This window comes from Xiphophorus couchianus, chromosome 9, assembly GCF_001444195.1.
Source record: "Xiphophorus couchianus chromosome 9, X_couchianus-1.0, whole genome shotgun sequence".
Lineage (NCBI taxonomy): Eukaryota > Metazoa > Chordata > Actinopteri > Cyprinodontiformes > Poeciliidae > Xiphophorus > Xiphophorus couchianus.
The window spans coordinates 3,961,247-3,980,572 of NC_040236.1; the positions used below are offsets into that span (position 1 = coordinate 3,961,247).

At 40.0% G+C, this 19,326-nt stretch overlaps 1 protein-coding gene across 1 annotated transcript in view; it reads left to right on the forward strand.

Annotated features, from left to right (window-relative positions):
• LOC114151388 (cytohesin-3) overlaps positions 1-14,980 on the forward strand; it is a 45,770-nt gene extending 30,790 nt beyond the window's left edge. Inside the window, exons 8-13 of the mRNA XM_028028560.1 lie at positions 77-225; positions 399-510; positions 6,248-6,324; positions 8,912-8,983; positions 9,102-9,256; positions 12,670-14,980. Coding sequence (XP_027884361.1) covers positions 77-225; positions 399-510; positions 6,248-6,324; positions 8,912-8,983; positions 9,102-9,256; positions 12,670-12,742 — 638 coding nt within the window. The 3' untranslated portion in view covers positions 12,743-14,980. The remainder of the gene's footprint in view (positions 1-76; positions 226-398; positions 511-6,247; positions 6,325-8,911; positions 8,984-9,101; positions 9,257-12,669) is intronic.
• Positions 14,981-19,326: the final 4,346 nt, after the last annotated feature.

Sequence of the window (19,326 nt, forward strand, 5' to 3'; positions counted from 1 at the left end):
ATACCCCAGAGAAAGAGGAACTGATAAATGATCAACTAAATACTGATCAACTTAAAGTAATCTTCTTCCGTTGCAGATACCTGCTATGTGTTGTCATTCGCTATCATCATGTTGAACACCAGTCTACACAATCCAAACGTCAGAGACAAGCCGCCTGTCGAGCGTTTTATCTCCATGAACAGGGGAATCAATGAAGGAGGTGATCTACCAGAGGAGCTTCTCAGGGTGAGAGTTTGTAATTGGTGTGTGTGGATGAGTGGGTGTGTGTTTGCGCGCGCGTGTGTGTGTGATAATTGATAATCTATCATGCCTCCACCACTCGTATTCAACACAAACTAGCCATGTTCTCCCTTACCCCCCCCCCAGTTTGATTAATAGTTTTCCTGCCTCGTCTGCAGAATCTTTACGACAGCATCAAAAATGAGCCCTTCAAAATCCCAGAGGACGACGGGAACGACCTGACACACACATTCTTCAACCCGGACAGAGAGGGCTGGCTCTTAAAGCTGGGTAAGTGGATTAACAGAACCTGGAGTGTGATGGTTTCTGTCAGCGGAGCATCAGAATTGCAAAAAAAGAAAAAGGTGGTTTTCCGTTTTCTGCTTAGTCAGTGTGTTTATATGTGTTGCTTGAATTGGTGTTTTGATTTTCAAAGGCAATGTTGGAGGCTGATTGGTTTTTGAGGGAAAATATATATACATATATGCTTGCGTTTAATCTGTCATCTACAAGGAAACTCAAGGAAACACTCAACAGTGTTTTTACTCCTCCAGACCTGTAAGTGGCGCTAAACATTGATTCTGGGACATGTGCATTAAGTGGTTAACACAACAAGAAAAAAAGAAACGGTGAACAACAAAATGGAGTCTTTTATGTGGAGGGATCACGTATCATGTCGGATTATAGAACTAATAAACTACAAGACGGTGATCATTCAATCTGCTATTGTCGTTGCTATGTATGACGTGTTTGGGGTTATAGGTCAGGTTAGAGGCAGGGCTAATACACAGCGTTTTTTCATGAAATGTATTAGCCAATGAGATGAAGCTATTAAAGGTTCATCCTGGCTGCGACCTTTGTGTCAAAATCAGAAGCTAAAGTCAGGTGGCAGCAAAAGCAAAAGGTCATCAGCAAAACCGAGACATAAATGTCACAAAGAGTCTGAATCTGAATATATGGTATTTACAAATACTTTGTTTTCAAACCAACTTATTTTAGATGTTTTATATTGTTTGCAAAAAATATATGCTTGCTTATTTTGTCACCACCACTATTCTTTAGGCTCACTTGAATCCAATCCTTTTACCCAAATAAATATGCCATTTTTATTAACCTAGCACAAAAATTTACCTTGCCCATTTTTGTTCTAAGCTAATCTTCAAGCCAGTTTAGGACGACCTTGCTTCTTATTCAACGTATGCAATTTATGGATTTCAGTCACTTTGTGGAACTCTTCAATAAATAACCTGTAATAACATGCATTCTAGAGTCGTACTATTACTTTTTTTTTAGGCTTTGGAATCTATTTTTACAACATCCTGCCAATCTCTGCTCATGTAAAACAACTTTAGCATCAGTCAAGATCAGCATGTTTCAGTTTGTTTGGACTTAGACTAGTTTCCTGAAGAAATTAGTCTGCTTCCGCTTGGAGGAAGCTTTCCGCCAGGCGGAAGGTCACCACTTCCATCTGCAGTCAGCTGTTACTGCTAACAGGAAGCTAACAGGAGGGTCGGGGACCTTGACAAGTTATGAACATTTTGCTTTACTCAGCAGTGCAGATTTAGCCGTCTCAACTGGATATTTATAGAATCAACTTTGGCACCATTTTATAATTTTTTTTTAACAAAATAAAGCCCCAAAGGGCATTGTGTGTAGTCACCAAACCTAAACCATCCACTGATTGGAATAGTTTTGAGCAGGAACTTAATCTGTCACATTTTGATTTATTACCTGCTACAAGGTAAGTTGTATCTATGGACACATTTTGTATTCAAATCTCAACATTTATGTTGAAGCACAGCTTCATCCTGTTGATAGCTATTATCACCAGAAAACAGATAATGTTGTTTCTCTACTTCATGATCTCTGATTTAATCAATTTAGAAAAAATATTCAAGACTTTTGATCCTTTGCCAATTTTTTCTCTGAAAATTCTGCACCTCCATCACGGTTGCTAAGATATTCTTCATAGGTTTGCTGGGCCTGACGTGTCTGTGGTAATTCAACATCACAATCACCTCTTTGTTAAACCTCTCCCCATCCCCTCCGCCATGTGCCCACTCTTCTTCCTGGAATCCTTCAGAACTCCTTTGCCTCTGAGCCTTTCTCTCAAATCTCTGTGTTCTTTCATTCTGTTCTGCGTCGGCTGTTCCCTCCTAAATCTTTTGCATTAGGAGGTAGGTAACACTCCGTCCTCCTTCGTCCTCCCAAGCACATTGCAGAGTGCAGTAGACTAGCAATAGCTGCCATATCTCTCCGAGCACACCGGGGCCCCAGATGTGCGGGGCACCTCGTAAAACTGGCCTGTTTATCAGAGCTGTGAGGCGACAGAACGGCTGGGTTATGTCCATCACAGGCAGGCTGGAGGTAACTGATCTGCATGGGGATTGCCTGGATTCTTCTGGTGGCTGTGGATGGGTTTGAGTGATGCACAAGGTTTATCTTAGGTAGTGCCCACGCAAAGGACTGATTCCTTTTTCCAAGAACTGCATTCTGCTCAGTACATCTTCTCTTTCCTGCTGTTTTTTTACCCTTCTAATTAAACTAAACGCTCAGGGTCTTTAAGTAAATGGAAAATATTTTGTTTAGATGTTAACATTAAGCTTCTAAGTTCGAATGCAAGTGTGAATCTCAATAAATTATAATGAAAAACGTCATGTATTTCATTATATATTTTGTGTTTGATTAGTTATACACTGTTATATTTCATGGGCCGTTATGGGTTTATGAGGGAAATGTCATAAAAGTGGCTAGTAACACCCATAAGCACCAGCTGATCTCCTGCAGTATATCATACAGGAGCCCCTAGCAAGAATTGAGTGCATATACAGTACAGTACATGGACATTATTTTCAGTAGACATTTCTGTATTAAAAATACATTTTTATTGGTCTTTGAATAATCAAATTTTCTGAGTTACTGTATTTTAGGCTAGTATTTAGGCTAGTCAAAAATTAGCAGCTGGGCTAATCTTTGAATTAGCCTAGCCAAGAATTAACAGCTGAAACCTTCAGGATTCCACTCATCCCAGGGTATCTACAACATGTTTTCCTGTAGGTACTGTTAGCCTATCCACAGCCTTGCCATGCAGGTAACCCCAGGCCTGCTCATCATGCTGCCCCTGTGCAGCTGGAACCCTGAGCCCTGCTTGAGTTTGTGCTGTGGGAATGTACTGCTGCTCATTCAGCATAAAGAACAGCCTTGCCCCTTCTCATCCTCCTTCCTGAGTTGCCGCCCTGCAAGCCTCTCACTGCTTTGTCATGATATCTGCTCTCTTCCTGTTTTGCCTGCCCTCCGACCCAGCTGCTCTTCACCAGAACCATTTTTTCCTCATTAATGCCGTCCCCTCTGTAACTCTGCTCTCCACCAGAGCCACTCCAACTGAGTGTAATGAGGGACTATTATTGCTGATGTCTTAACGAAGACACTCTCCTGGACTGTCAGCTCTGTGCTGCTGTGGAGCCTCGTGTCTGTGCTCTCATAACCCTCCGCTGTGACCAAAGGCTGAGACGGCTGCCGTCACCGTGCCTGATCCGGTCATCATCAAACCTGGGCAGCACGTCAAACATTTGTTGGCCACATCTTGTCCTGTTGCAGGACTCGGCATGTTCCCCTTACTGGCACCAAGGCATGAGAGTTACATTAACCGAAACTTATGACTTCAGAACCACAGAAATGTTCTGTTGTACCTCTTCTAGAGTTTAAAGTTTGCCGCCTGTCAGCTGACTGAAAGGTGGCTGCTATATTTTTCACTTGTTTAGATTAAAACAAATATGTTTGGAAAAAATGTCAGTCTGTAAAAACCATGGGAAATCGTGGCTTAGACTCTAAAGGAAACTCAACTATCACTAATATTTAAAGGATGCTGTTCTAAAACTACTGTTAGAAAGCTACATCATGTCTGAGCAGCTAGCCCAACCAGCTAACATTAGCGTTTTCATTTCCTAGCACTACAGCAAGAAGTTATAATGCTCTAAAAAAGCACTTGAAAATCACTAAATTTGTGGATATTTAGTTTGTCCTATATTTTAACTTTATTAAAAGGAAATGAATGAATAAATAAATAACTCCAATAACTAACATACATTTTTTTATCATTGTTGATGCTATATAATCTATCAACAATATACATACAGCAATAAGCTGACGTTGTACATTTTTGTGTATCTACAGCGATATGGTAAAACAGTTGAAAGTGTACACATTACAGTGAGGATCTGAGGCTCCGTCTACACAGACCCGTTCGTTTTCACGGCAACCGGAGTCTCTCACACCGGTCACTAGTGTCTCTCACAAAGCAGACCTGGAAATGTCATCGTAGTTTAATAAAATAACTTTCTATCGTTGTAATATAATAAACACTTCTGTCAAAGTTAAGAGAAGTAACATGAGCCCCCTCGGCTTTTAACAGCTTTTAGCCATTAGCACCATTAGCCATTAACACCAGATTCTAAGTGTGTTTTCCACATTGCAAATATTTTCACCTCTTCAGGTCCAAATCGGGGTGCATAGAAGTTGAAAGCTCTAAATTACATCAACAAAAAGTAAAAATAACTCACTTTTTGTAATCTAATTAGCAACCTGTTTCAGAGGCTACCTCTTTTTCCACTGGAGCAGTTATAGCCTCGCTGCACAATGTTCACTCTTTAGTTATTACAGTAACAGTCCAACAGAGCTGTCAACGCTCTAAATGTTTGAATACAATACATAAACAGATGTCCTGTCTTCATATACAATCCAGGCTAGCCACCCAGCGACATTAGGTCATTGGGTGGCTCATCCCCAGTTAGCTTTATTATCTTTGAACGTCATCCTTGTTGCAAAGGGAGCTCAAAGAAAAGGATTTGATCAGAGTGAGATATTAGATCTGACTCTAATATCTCACTCCATATAGAGTGAAATATTAGTAATTAGAGTTTATTTTGGGCAAAACAAAAAGTAGAATTAAAGTATGTCATTGTCTATAGCGCCACCTCCTGGAAGTCTATGCAAATAGATTTATAAATTGTTATGTTATTGTAATTTAATAAATACTAAATTCGCTGTCTGTTGTGCAGTGAACAATGAACAATTTAATTATGAGGGAAGACTGGATATAGAACAGATATTAAGATCAAATTTAAAAGTAATGTAAAGTAAGGCAGTGCCCTGTCAAATTAAAGGCAGAAGGGACTTTCCAGTCTCTGTAAACACTAAATGCAACCTAAAGTAAAAACAAAGACACACTACAAATTATTATTCAATACACAGACTTTTTAGCATAACTGAAAATGATTGAAAAGCATTTTCAGTTATTTTCAGGAGGCGTCTGGTGAAATCTGCACCCGAAGCCTGTAAATCCAGGAGCCTGTGCATCGCATTGTGTCCGTTTGTGAGGATGACATCAAACATATGGCTGAGGGAGATTAGCAGCTGTGTACAGGCTTGTGGGTCGACTGCAGCGGAATTAAACCGAGACCTCAGATTACATCCGATTACATCATTAACGGCAGTTTTCTTTTTTTGCACTTTCTACAATGTCAGCAAATATATTACAAACCACAAAATGCAGATTGTGCAATCATTGCATGTATAAAATGGAGATGGGGTAATTAACATCAAATTCAATAATTCCATTACTTCAGTTTAAGAGAGATTTTACTCCAGAAAGATTCTGGTCAGATAACGACCAATTGGACTTTCATTAAAACCACCCAGAAGTATCGGTTTTCTGCTCCAGTCAAACTCACAAACGTTTTGGCACTGCCTCGTCAGAGACAGTGTGTGGCATTATGCTGCAGCCGTCATGTTGGAGCTTTTTTTTCTCGATGGTAACACGGAGTTCAAATGACTTCACAAACCTCCTCTGCTTCCCGCTGGGAGCTGAGGGGGAAGGCGGTGTTCTAGATGCCCTGATGCAGTCTGAGGATCAGAGCCAGATGTGGTACATGAAGCTGGGGGTGTGTTGTAGGTTACCTTCTAAAGTGAACCAAAAAACTCCACTGGCAACTCGGTGTAAACTCAAACACCGTCTGTTTCTTCCCGATAGGCGGCAGAGTCAAAACGTGGAAGAGAAGATGGTTCATCCTAACCGACAACTGCCTCTACTACTTTGAATACACAACAGTAAGTACCAGCAAGTACATTAATCATCCTTAGAACTCTTCTCTTTCTCTTTCTTGCTAATAGCACAACAGGAAGAGAAGTATATGGAAAACCAAACAGTTTTAAGCGAAAAATCATTAAAAACACAATCTGTGGTGAGCACAACGTTAAGGCTACATGAGAACCATAAACCTGAATGGCTTGTACCTAACATTCATTTATGTCTGAAATTAGAAAATATGTAAAAAAGCATTAAAGTAAAAACAAAGCCAAGTGTAATGCAATTGAAGTTTGTTGGAGCCTTTATAAAACAAATATTTTCTCTATGTCGTTTAAAACAATAAACGACATATTTTTTGGTTTCAGAAAATACACCACTGAGTGTTGTTTTAAACATTCCAAGCCCATAGGGGGCAGTGTGGCGCTAAGCTAAAGCCAATCAGATTGCTTCAAATCCACCATGACTTTCTGCTTGGAATTAAACATGATACCTGGATGTGAATTTGCCTCAACAGGTTGAACGACTTTTAACTTGATTTTGGATGTTATATTATATTGGATATTTATACTAGCAATACTTCAACTTTATATTTGATCTGAAAGGAATAAGATACAAGATGTCAGGTGGGAATCATGTGAAAATAAGTATTGGTTCATTATTTGTCGCAGACTGTAAAGCATGCGGCCTGGAGTCTCCACTTTCCCCTCGTTCACACAGCAACACAAACACAGTTTTTTCAAATCTCCACTTTGGCCCGAGTGTTTTTGTTTTTAGTGAATTAAACAGCTGAACAGGATGAAAGGCCGAAGCGCATAAAAATATACTTGTTTTCCCAGCTATCTGGCTACATGTATACTCGGCCTTTACAGCAGTAATAATAAGATGATTTACCACTTTTTTGCTCATCACATGTGCATAAATTGTTTTATTGAATTCTGTTTGAATCTCAAACCTCAAAATGAAAGAATTTGGTGCAACAAAAAATAAAGTAATCTTTTTCATGTCAGAATCATAAAAGAGAGTGGCACAAGTCTTTGCCCTCCAGGTTTACTATTTAGCAGATGTGTCCCTTTGGACCTAAATGAGCCACACTCCTGCAATTAACATGAGACTTCATTGGAAACATCTGCAAAATCCACAGCAACACATCTGGCACTGCAAAGACATAGCCCACGCCCCCTCCTCTAACGCCCCCACCCCCACAGCCTGGAATCCCCCAGCGTACACCAGCGCCTGTGGAGGTGGTGGGGGTCCACGGTTCACACCGAGCCAGCTGCCAGCCTCTGTCCCTGAGGGGGAATCTGCCTCACAGCCAGGTGAAAAACAGAGAAACACAATCACTCTACAACAGTAAAGACAGGCGGCTGTCGTCACTACAGCAACCAGAATGAATGTGGAGATCAGCGTTACATCTCCCCCAGGTGCTGTCCCCTATGTGACCAGAATGACGGCTAACCTTCGGCAGGTTTTCGGTTCAGTCAGACTCTCCTCAAAGTAAAGGAGCAGTAATACTTCATGGAAGTGAATGGGGTATGATTTTTTTAATGATTATTTTAACCAATATTTTCTTGCAGTAGAACCTTCTCATTGTCAAGAAACCCCCAATATTTTTAGTTTGAGAACATTTAGACAGAACAAAGACTCAACTAAGAAATTAAAGGGGCAGTAAGTATTATGTTAAACCCACTTTTTGAGCTTTACATCATGTTATAACTTATTCTCTCGTCAAAATCAGACCTGGAGTGTTGCTTTGATTCTTCCATTCACGTTTCAGAAATCCTTTCATCTCCAATGGCAACCATTCAGCTGTGAAAAACGCCTGGGTGGATGTAGCCCCGCCTTCCGGGACAAAGCTCCTCCTCTGAGCTGCAGTTTCCAAGCTTCCGACACACAGAGCGGCCCTCCTCCACTCGGCTCCTTCAGACTAGCAATTAGCACACACCTGGTGGAACTGCTCATCTCATTATAAGAGCTACTTCTCAGTGAAATGCTGCTAAAAACTTTGTTAAAGGGTTAATAGAGGAGCCATGTTGTGACGATACCCTGAAGGCGGAGTTTCAGAAAGAGCAGGAGTTTTTAAAGAGACAGAGGCCCAATTTCAAGGCGTTGCATTACAAAGTCAAATTTCCTTTTAAGTCATATCTGATATTAACAGCATTTTTATAACAACTGAGCAAAACACTGTGCTATAAAATGGAGCTATGTGTTTGGAAAACACATAATACTGCCTTGTTAAAGATCCGATTTGTCTAAACATTTTAGTGTGAGGTTATGCTACTCAAATAAAGGATGGATTTGTATTTTATGTGCCTGGGTAATAATGTGGCTGCCACCCACCTCCTTTTTGTGGCCAGCTATTTTCTTTTTTCTATTAATGTTCAGGTATTTAAAGTTTGTGTCTTTTACTTGAAGATCTACATTAAAAAGAAGCTACATTCACAACCAAAGCAGAAGCAGCGCTGTAATGTTTGAAAAATGCTTTCATGTGGAATCTTTAGCTTCTTTGTAATCAGATGTTGTCCTGGTTTTGATTTTAAATGGAGGCAAGTGCATTCACAAACCAAGCAATATGTTGACGCTGAGCCGGTGTTTTGTTTGTGTCCTCAGGATAAAGAGCCTCGCGGGATTATTCCCCTTGAAAACCTCAGCATTAGAGAGGTGGACGAGCCCAGGAAACCAGTACGGAGTAACTCTAGCAGTCCAAGCACCTCCTGTTGCCTAAACAAGATTTACTGAGACATCTCTTCTCAGTTTGTTTCCGTGAAATGCTGATCATGCCTTTATGATGTCTTCCTAGAACTGCTTTGAGCTCTACAATCCCAGCCACAAAGGTCAGGTCATCAAGGCCTGCAAGACGGAGGCCGACGGGCGGGTGGTGGAGGGCAACCACGTGGTGTACAGGATATCGGCCCCGACCCCAGAGGAGAAGGAGGAGTGGATCAAGTCCATCAAGTAAGACCTGGCACGTTGGCGCGGATCCGTTTCCACTCAGAGGGCACTTAGCCAGCGCCCACATGAGACGTTCACATGTCTGACCTTCACACTGGGAGAAACAAACACTCGCACTGATGGGGACTGTAATCAGAAATGCACATACACACACACACACACACACAGGCTGGTGGCTAAATGTAAATCCACCTCACACTTCCATGCAGATAACACTTAGAGGTAATCTTGCTCTTCCAGAGAAGGTCACTTCTCTTTGAGTTCAAAAGCAAAGAGAAAAACCCAAACAGAGCCTCAGAAATAAAGCGCCTGAATGCATCCTTGGAGGTGTTTAAACTTCACAGCACCTTGCAACGTGTCCGGAGCCTCTTTGTGTTATATTACTAACACAAACTTACAGTTTGTGTTATTATGATTTTCCTTGATAGACCAACACAAAGCAGTGGGTGGATCCAAGTACAGCTACAGGATCCATAGGTTGAAACTTTTGCCCGTCTTTTTTACAAATTAGCTCAAACTCAGTCAGATTGGATGAGGAGCTTCTGGTAACATCAAGTCTTGTCGCAGATTCCCATTAGGATTTAAGTCTGGACTTTGACTGGGCCTTCTCAGTTTAATCTAAACAAATTGTGTTCAGACTTTTTGTCATGATATAAAATGTGCTTGTAGACCTGAATAAAAATATAAATGTAAATATATCTATCAATCCATCCATGGTTATTGTTTTCTGGTAAACAATAATATAAGTATGAAATGTTTGAATCAAACAGTTAATAACAATGTAGTTTTTACAGAAAAGAGATGTGTAAACCATAGTTGATCTAAAATGTAAAAGTTGTTTTAAATACCTGCATCTAATTTGCAAATTGTTGAGTACATTTATTTAGTTCTGACCAATAAGAACAATAGTTGGTTCACACTCTTTCTTTGACTTATTAGATGACTTCTAAAGACAACTGGTTGCCGTGGATTTCATTTAGGAGTATCAGATTCCTGATAATCTGATACTAAAGTTGTTTTTTCAGATGGAAGATGTATCATTTTTCTTCCACTTCATAACTCTGCACTACCTTGTGTTGGTCCATCACATGAAACGTTGATGCATTAGAGCAGTCTTGATCTTGATCTTGATCTTGGTCCTCTGACCTTCGCATGTTGCTTCAAGCGTCGCCTTGGTGACGCATGACGGTGCAAATAAAGAAGTCAGTTAATGTAAGTGGACACAATTCACGCTGCGTCTGAGAAGCTTCAACAGATGTGCACATGTTTTATCACATTATTGACTAAATAAGAAATATTCAAGTGGTTTGGATGCTTTTCAAGGTACCAAAGGTCCAACAGCTGCCTTGTTATCCAGTGGGGGTGGGTCAGTGGAAATGCTTCTGTAAACTGGACTCAGTGTGTTATTGATTAGCTGCGTTGGCTTTCCTCCAGTCAGCTTCACTTTCACACACAATCGATATCAGAGCAGAAAATTCTATTACTCCATTCTTCCATTCAGTAATGATGTTATGGAGCCTCTTAGCACTGACAGATGTATGTCTGTTAAATGAGAGTGGTGCCGTTTAGTTCCTGGAGTCCTGCTGGGGGTGAGGCCGCTTCATGTTCAGAGCAGAGAGTTGCTGGTTTGTCTGTGTTTAGAACATTTAGAGTCGGATCCCAAGGCCGTCCTTTTCACTGTAGGAATAATGGCCGTCACAAACTGGACTCAGCAGGGCTGAGCTGTCCTGTCCCAGTCTGGCGTGGACTGGATGGGTGACTGAGGCGGCAGACGGCTCCCCAGCAGTCAGCACATTCTTACACACACACACACACCGTTCCAACCTGATTCGTCTGTTCACACACACAAACCGGGGAGCGGCACGTCAGCTGCTAATTATTCAGCGTTTTGTTGAGTGCGACACGAGGCTGTCATTTTCCTAAAGAGAGCGCGGGCTGATGTGGAGATGGATTTACACGCCGCACAAAGCTGCTGGAATCGGACGGATTTATTTTGAAAGGTGAGAAGAGATGATCCCTGAAACGACGCCTGTAAATAAAGAGGCTTGGCCTGTTTTTGCTCACCGTTTCTGGTTTCTACACACCCTCCTGTTGGTGTTTTCCTGCAAAGCAAGAAACTGTTTCCACCAAATAAAAACCAGACAAACACTGAACCATCATGATGAAAAACAAAGTACACCCTCTCCTACTTCAAGGTTTTGATAGTGACCTTTATGCGCTACACCTAGATGGTATTTAGCAGAAGCTAATACTAAAATGCTGAACATTCATTATTATTTACGATGAATATCATATTCACACCTCCAGACATCAGCAAGAAAAGCCTCATTTCCAGATTTTTTTCTTCAGTTATATATTGTATTCTTTCTAGAGTCTTTAACATCAAGTTTTTCTGCTAAAACCATTCATATTATATCTGCCAGTAAAAAACTACAACCTTTGCCCAACAGTTTAATTTTGACATTATAATTTACATCTTACATAATGTCTTTGGATATTTTATCTATCGTTATACATTCTCTTCCAAACGTTTTCAAAGTTAGCAATAGTGATAAATTGCTGAACATAAAGTTAGTTCTGCCAGCAGCGCAGTAAGCGGACATACATTAGTCTTCACCACCTTCAAAAATAAAACTTAACTGGACTGGATGAATTGGTCGGGATCAGTCTGGTTCACCTCTGCAAAAGCAAGAACTGTTGAATTTTGCTGACCTTGTCAGTAAGGTGTGTGTTTTCTCTGTCCTGCTCAACTTTCTGGTACCAATTTGTTTTCACAGGCATATCCATCATTGAATATAACAGAAGTAATGCTTTTTGAAAGTGATACATAAGCTTCCTAAAAGTAACACCTACAAAGGCCTAACAGTAGACGCAGATGTTTCTGGATCACGTGTTTCCTCTACTTTCTTCTGCTGCTACCAACAATCAAATAGAGGCAGATTCTTCTTCTTCTTCTGCTTGGCTGCAGACACTGTTGTGTGCCTTAAGAGGCACCATAAAGGGCAACCGAAAGGGGGTCCAAAGTGTGACGCAGGGACCTTGGAATAAGTGCGTGGCCCCCGACTGTACTTCAAATGAGGCCCTCCAGCAAATGGAGTTGATTGAGATTTTTTTTTTGCCAATGTTTTACGACAACATTAACAAATTTCTATTGCTCTTGCTGCTGAGAAAAGATTCTGAGACGTTTTCTAGACTAACGAAACAGAAAACATTTAAATCAGAAATAATTTTGTTCATGTTCGTGTCAGAGCTGCAGCTGGGGGACCCCCCTCCCCCCGCCACCCTCTCCACCACAATGCAGGAAGCACTTTTGCTGACAGTCACAAACAACACATTCACAGCGCTGACAGACTGACCCCTCATAGCGAACGTTTGGACTCTGCCATTAATCCCTGCCTTCCTGTCCTCCTTCGCAGGGCGAGCATCAGCAGGGATCCTTTCTACGACATGCTGGCCACCAGGAAGAGGAGGATAGCCAATAAGAAATGATGACTGTATATCTGGGACTGAGAGTCATTGTGTGTCTGTAGGTGTGTGTGTGGGGGGGGGGAGTGGGTGTGTGTGTGTGTGTGTGTGTTTCTACGGAAGTTGTGAAGGTCTCCCATTCAGTGTTTTCAGGGCTGAGGGACAAGCCCAGACGCAAGGGATTCTGGGTCATTTCTGGCCCTGGACAGTTTGCATCTCAAGTCTTCTGCTAAAGCGAGGAAGAGGACAGGAAGTGCGAATGAACTCTTCACCAAGCTGAGTTACAGTGAAGAACAGCAGAAGAAGAGACGGCTTTGACTGTAATAAGGGAGCTTTTACTCTGCAATGCTTGGGAGAGACTGCCCTCTGCTGGGTTTCCTATGGAATTGAACATACTTCACCTTATGCGGTGCCTTGCAAAAGTTTCCCTAGAACTTTTTCACATTTTTGTTACTAGATTTTATCTGGATTTTATGTGACAGACCAACACAAAGTAGTGCAAAATGGTCATAATACAAGGTTTTCATTATTTTTACTGATGATCTGAAAAACGAAGCATGCAATTGAATTTAGCCTAAGTCTAAGTGTGCTCTACCAGCTTTGCACTGGTCTGACATTGTTGCCCATTCTTTTTCTATAAAACAGTTGAAGCGTAGTCAGATTGAATAGAGAGCGTTTCAGAACATCAGCCTTAAAAAATGACAGCATATTAGGGCCATTAAAGAAAAATAAAGAGTAAGTTTCTTACTTGCAATGTTTTAATCAAAGATTTTCTAGAAAAAACAGGAAAATTTCTGAGTTTGAAAAGTTACAAATTTCTTGACTTTTGCAACTTGAAAATTTCAGATTTTTGAAATTCAGGAATTTCTAGATTTTTCTAGAAAAATCTAGAAATTCTTAAGACTTAATTCACTTAATTTAAGACTAAATTCACTTAACCCAATTTTTTGGTCAATTTTTGCAAAAAATTTGCAATACACTCACGACAATCATGCATTAACGCAAAAAAAAAGTGTGTATCTGTTGATTTTGAGTGAACATCTGCTATTGTGAAATTGAAAAAAAAACAAAACAAAAAAAAACTGGAAGGACAACTTCACTCTAGTCTTGTGGGTTTCCTTACACTTTCTTGCAGGTGGTATAACCTCACTCATCCTTTCTGTCCTGACTGTCGAAAATCACTACCGTGGCATGATACTGCCACCACCATGTTACACAACTTGAATGGGTTTTTTACAAGATTCAATTGATGAGACTAAACTCAAATGAATTGCACATGTTTTAAATTGTACAAATCATGAACTACTTTGTGTTGGTCTATCTCAGTAAAGAAGACAAAAGAAAAATTGTAAGGAAGTTCTAGAGGCTTGAATATATATCTATATATATATATAGATATATATATTTGCAAGACACTGAATAAAACAGAAAATTCCAAATCTGTCACCATCTCCTGCAGCCTTCCTGTCATCCGGTACCTGCAGGATTCCTGTTGCCAGTCCTCACATCCACCTCGTCTCACTGCCAACAGGTGACAATGTTTTATACTGAACTCCCAAACGCCTCAAGCTCATCAGTCAGCTGGTCTGGTTGGTGGCCTTCAAATGACTGTATTATGCAATCCTTCTGATTCACTCTGTAAATTTACTCACCTGTAAATTATAGTACACCCAGGTAAGTTCATATGTGACGGCACAGAAACGGAAACACGGCTGTGTGGAGTTTATTAAAGTGGCTGCAGCTTTTAAAAGTTCTAATTCAGGTTCCTGGAAGGACTCTGTGTTCTAACGATTCGTCTTTCTCACTAGTTTCAAATCTTTTGTATTTATTTTCTCGCCCTTTCAGTTAGTGTGTATAGAATACAATGTACAGCTGTTTCTTTTTAGTGCTTCTGTAGTATCGGTCATGTCATTCAACTCTTCAGTCCGCCAGGCTACAGTAGAAGAAGAGGGAGTCTTTGCTGCCTCCTACTGGAGAAACGAAGACTCCGCACTCTTAATGATGGGAAATAAATAAATGGTGCTGGATTAAAGAAACGAAATTCACCGTTTCAGCGGTTCATTACATTGATTGAGTCTGCTGGAGCAGTTGCGTTTGTCACGGTTGTGTGTTGCTTTGGGGAAATCGCCCTCAGATGCTTTGATGTACAATCTGAATAAAAATAAAGTGACATTCTTCCTACAGGTGACAGGTTCTGCCTTCATGTGCATTCAGTGAGAGAATCCTGATGCTGAATATTTCCCAATAAAAATGATAAACGTATGTGTTTTATGATTTAGTGGAGTAACAAGATGTTGTGGCTGAGCAGAGATTGTTCTGAATAGCCAAGAATTGTACACAAGAGTAGAAATAGTTCATCACTGGCGTTTTGAAACTTCATATTAAAAATTCTGAGTCTGATTTATAGATACAGTCCAAGGTCCAGAACAAGCAGAGATCTTATATATTACGCCACAGTGTTGAAAATACTCTGACTTCAGTCAGCGGCCTAAATCTGGAGCCTCATTAAATTAGTTTTAATTTAGAAAATTTCAACTAAATTTCATTTAATTTGTCAACAAATTCAATTCAGTTTATCTATGTAGCGCCAAACCACAGTAAATCTCACCTCAAGGGATTTTATAAACAGGTCAATGCAGTTCAGTCGCATACATTCCCAATAATGCCAGTTAAAATGTGCGTTAAGTTCGGTTTGTTATTCAAATTAGCTTTAAAAGTTTGGGCAAACCGTGTACTCTGCAATGTCAGAAAACAATTCAGAAAAGTGAGTTTGCGTTGAGTTTTTGTTTGTAGTAACACAGTGCGGCCAGCAGGTGGTGTCACATCTAAACATTGCCGTGGATGTAAAAGATCCACCGCCATTAAATCCATAAATCAGAAGAACAGATTATAAACTCAGTTGGCAGATTATTGAATATAATTTTTCAACAGATATTTTTCTCCCAACAGGAAATTTGACTTTTCTTTTGAATTAATGCTGTTGAAAACAAAATTAATTGTATTTGAGAATCTTCAAAGAACGACGGAGTCACTTTTATTTCATGTGCCTCAAAATGTGCATTTAAAAGCCATTAAATACATGAATCAGTTTTCAATGAAGCCGCGTTGCCACGTCTCTGTTGATGTGAACAGTGCTGCTAACGCGCCATCTTTCCTGAAGCCGTTGCTATAGGAACCTGATAGATACTAGTATCATGCGGACCATTCACGTGACAAAAGAACTTTAGCTCCATATCTTGAATTTTATATTTTTCATCCTTGCAACTCAGAGAAAATATTTCTTTTTGAGAATAAAGAACCCCTTTTATTTAAAGTTCTATCTGCTCTTTTATTGTGCGAAATTCGCACAGGATTTATTGTTGATGATGAGAGGAATAAACACAGTTAAAGACTTGCAGGTAAAATAATTTGTTCCCATGTTATAGAGGGGGAACAGATTATTTCAGGCAGCTGAAATATCCATTCTCTCCTCTCCTCCCCACATAAGTTTGGGAAATAAAGATCATCTGTTTCCAAATTCTCAAAAATTGTTGTGTGATAGCCTGTAGTATACTAGAAATGTCCTTAATCCAGTAATCTGTCATATTTTACATTAGAACGGGATTTACCAGAAAGTCTACACTCTCATCTTATCAGGAAGTCTTCATTTTTGTGCCCTGCTATCAGCCATCCTCTTAAATCAGCCATGAACAATTATAAATACACACTACGTGTTGGAAACTGTGTTTGGTGACTGACTTTTATTTCTGTCAGGCGGAAGTGACAAAAGTTGGAGAAAGACCGATTCTCTTGGCGTTTAAAATAACAACACGGCACAGCGTAAAAAAGACCTCGTTTATTTATTTATTTTTACAATTTTGTTATTGCTTCTTTTTAAAAACTGAATGTTACAACCTTGACATGATTATATGAGTTTGTTTTACAGAGAAATCGGTCAGAAGAGCCGTGAAGATGGTCAGATCAGATCCGCCTCTCCGGACACTGGACGTCCATAAGTCTTTATGTTGGTCCAGGAATGGACCACACATCCTCCGGACTTGTTTTATCAGTTGTAAAAGTTAAACTGATCAAATGTTGCTACGTAACTTCAGGACTAAGTGAGAGCGTCAAGGAACATGTTTCCTTCTGTATCCAATTGGAACATTTACGGACGCAATCCTCAACATGTATTTGCAGATATGTATCGGTCCACATACGCAAAAAGCTAATAAGTTTAAGTCCACCCTTCAGTCCTCTCCGCTACGCAGAAACAAGAGATCATTCAGGGACACGTTTTGTGCTTTTCTAATGCAGTGTGTAAAAGTGGAACAGTTGGCTTTGTTCCAACACCGGACAAAAAAAAAGCTCAGAGCTTTGTCCTGAAAACAACCTGCAATTACCGACCGAGTTTCAAGTATTTCCCCCCTTTCTTCTGTACATAATAAATTATGCTATTTTCTCTCCATGAGAGCAATTTTCCCCCCAGGTTTTAAACTCATCAAACCTTCCTCAGAGTCATCAGTGTGATTAAGGGAGCCCATTTGGGCCAAAAACCCACAATGACCCTAATCAATGACATAAACAAAAAATCTGTGGCACTCTGTAACAACGGCTTGCTCAGAGTAGCTTCATTAAGATGAAGAGAGCTTTCTTTACAAATCTTGTTTTCTTTTTTTTTGGATGAAAAAACATTCATGTTTGGCAATTAACTTGTGATTTTAAAGATACGTGATTCACCCTGTTAGAACCCTAGTAAAAACAAAACAAACTAAAATGTCAATTGACGAAACCGAAACTAGTTATTTTTCCAATAATAGGGCTGCATCGTTTTGCAGTCAAATATTGACAACATCACCAACATCAATAAAACATTTTAACAATAAAGTTACAAACATCTGAACACACCTTGCGGTTTGATTAAAAAACAAGCAGTAAAGATTTGAAGGAGTTTAAAACTATTACTTTTCTAACCTCTTGTTGCATCTAGCAGGACTACAGTGCTAACACTTGGGTGTACATGTACAGAAACTGCTTGGCAGTCGGTTTTATCAAAATGTTTGCCATAAAACAAATCTCCAAATGGATCAGAAATAACTTTTAAAACTCAGGGGTGTTTTTAAAATGTACTTTTATAGCTTCATTTTATAGCAGCTAGCTAGGCTGCAATGCTAGCAGATAGAGAAACCCCCAAATGATGGCTTTATTAAACATTTTTGCCACGTAGAAAAAAATATATAGAAATCTGTCATAAATAATAATTAGTAAAACTTCGACATGTTTTAAAAGCATCTTTTCTAGCTTCCTGTTGTAGCTAGCTAGGCTGAAATGCTAGCACTAGAATGTACATAAACAGTAACAGTAGGTTAAGAATCTGCTTCAGCTTTTAGTTCTAGTTCTCTTATTTCTTGGTACTAAAGCCAATGTTACATTAGTTGTTCCAGATGGATAAGTCTCTTCAGTTTTTCCATCCATCTGACACACTTTACTGAGTATCCCTACTGCAACAATTGATTAGCAACACAGAATATTCCTAAATGGAACACAAGTAATCCCACAACTTTTAAAGCTGAAATTATATTTCTAGAGTAACATTCTGCCTTCCTGTAGTAGCTTGCTGCGCTACACTGCAAACACTAGTCAAAAAACAGGAGCGAAGCGGTGAAGTTTTCTTTCTCTGTATATGTCTTTTCATCCTTCTCAGCACCAGACAAACATTTTATTTGTACTTCCACAAGGTTGCTTTCTGTTGCCTTGGCAGCAGCCAGCTAGCTAGTAGGTAATGCTAACACTAGAATAACACCAGGTTAACATGGTCAAAAGGCTAATAGTCAGTTGCAGCTGTGCTGGTTTTATTTGTGCTCCTCTGTTTTATAGTACAAAAGCTAACAACATATTATTACTGTACTTTTACAATATGTTTATTGCACTTTTCTGCTTTTAGGGGGAAATTAATGTTCAGTCAGCTTAGCCACCAGCAGTAATGACATCACATATTACTAAGTATGTAATATTTAGTTACATACTTTTCTGATTTTTGATTGTAAAACAAGTTTCACCCACTTCCCAATTAGACTATGCCCTGTTTTGTGTTGGCCTGTCACATAAAAGCAGGATTAAAACACAAGTTCGTAGTTGTATTGTGACAAAATGCAAAGAGCTTCACGGGTTTAGAAAACCTCAGGTTTTGCTCGTGTTTTGTGTAAAAACACCAGTCAACAACCACATATTTATGTGCATACAAATGGTTCCACTTACGCTCTAAAGACGTATTGTAGCAACAGTGGTCTGTGTATTTAAGACCCCTACACACGTCACGAGCACAAATGGGCCCTCGTCAGTAGCATCCACATAAGCCCACTAGCACACGCCTGCACCGTGGAGGCCCGAGGGACTGTAATTACGAGGGGGACGGTAACAAACGCCGCTCATTGCTTCCTACGCCCACGCACAGCCATCAACGCAATTCCATCTTCCTTTGAAGAATTTCAAGGGAGTCGCACGGCGCTCCTGCAGATGAAGGAGTTCCAGTGGTCAGTTTGCGCTGATCCTCGTGAACGCCCCACTCAGGGAGTCACAGCACACTCGTGAGTGGGAGACAAGCAGGTCTTTTAACTGTTAAGTATCTCTTT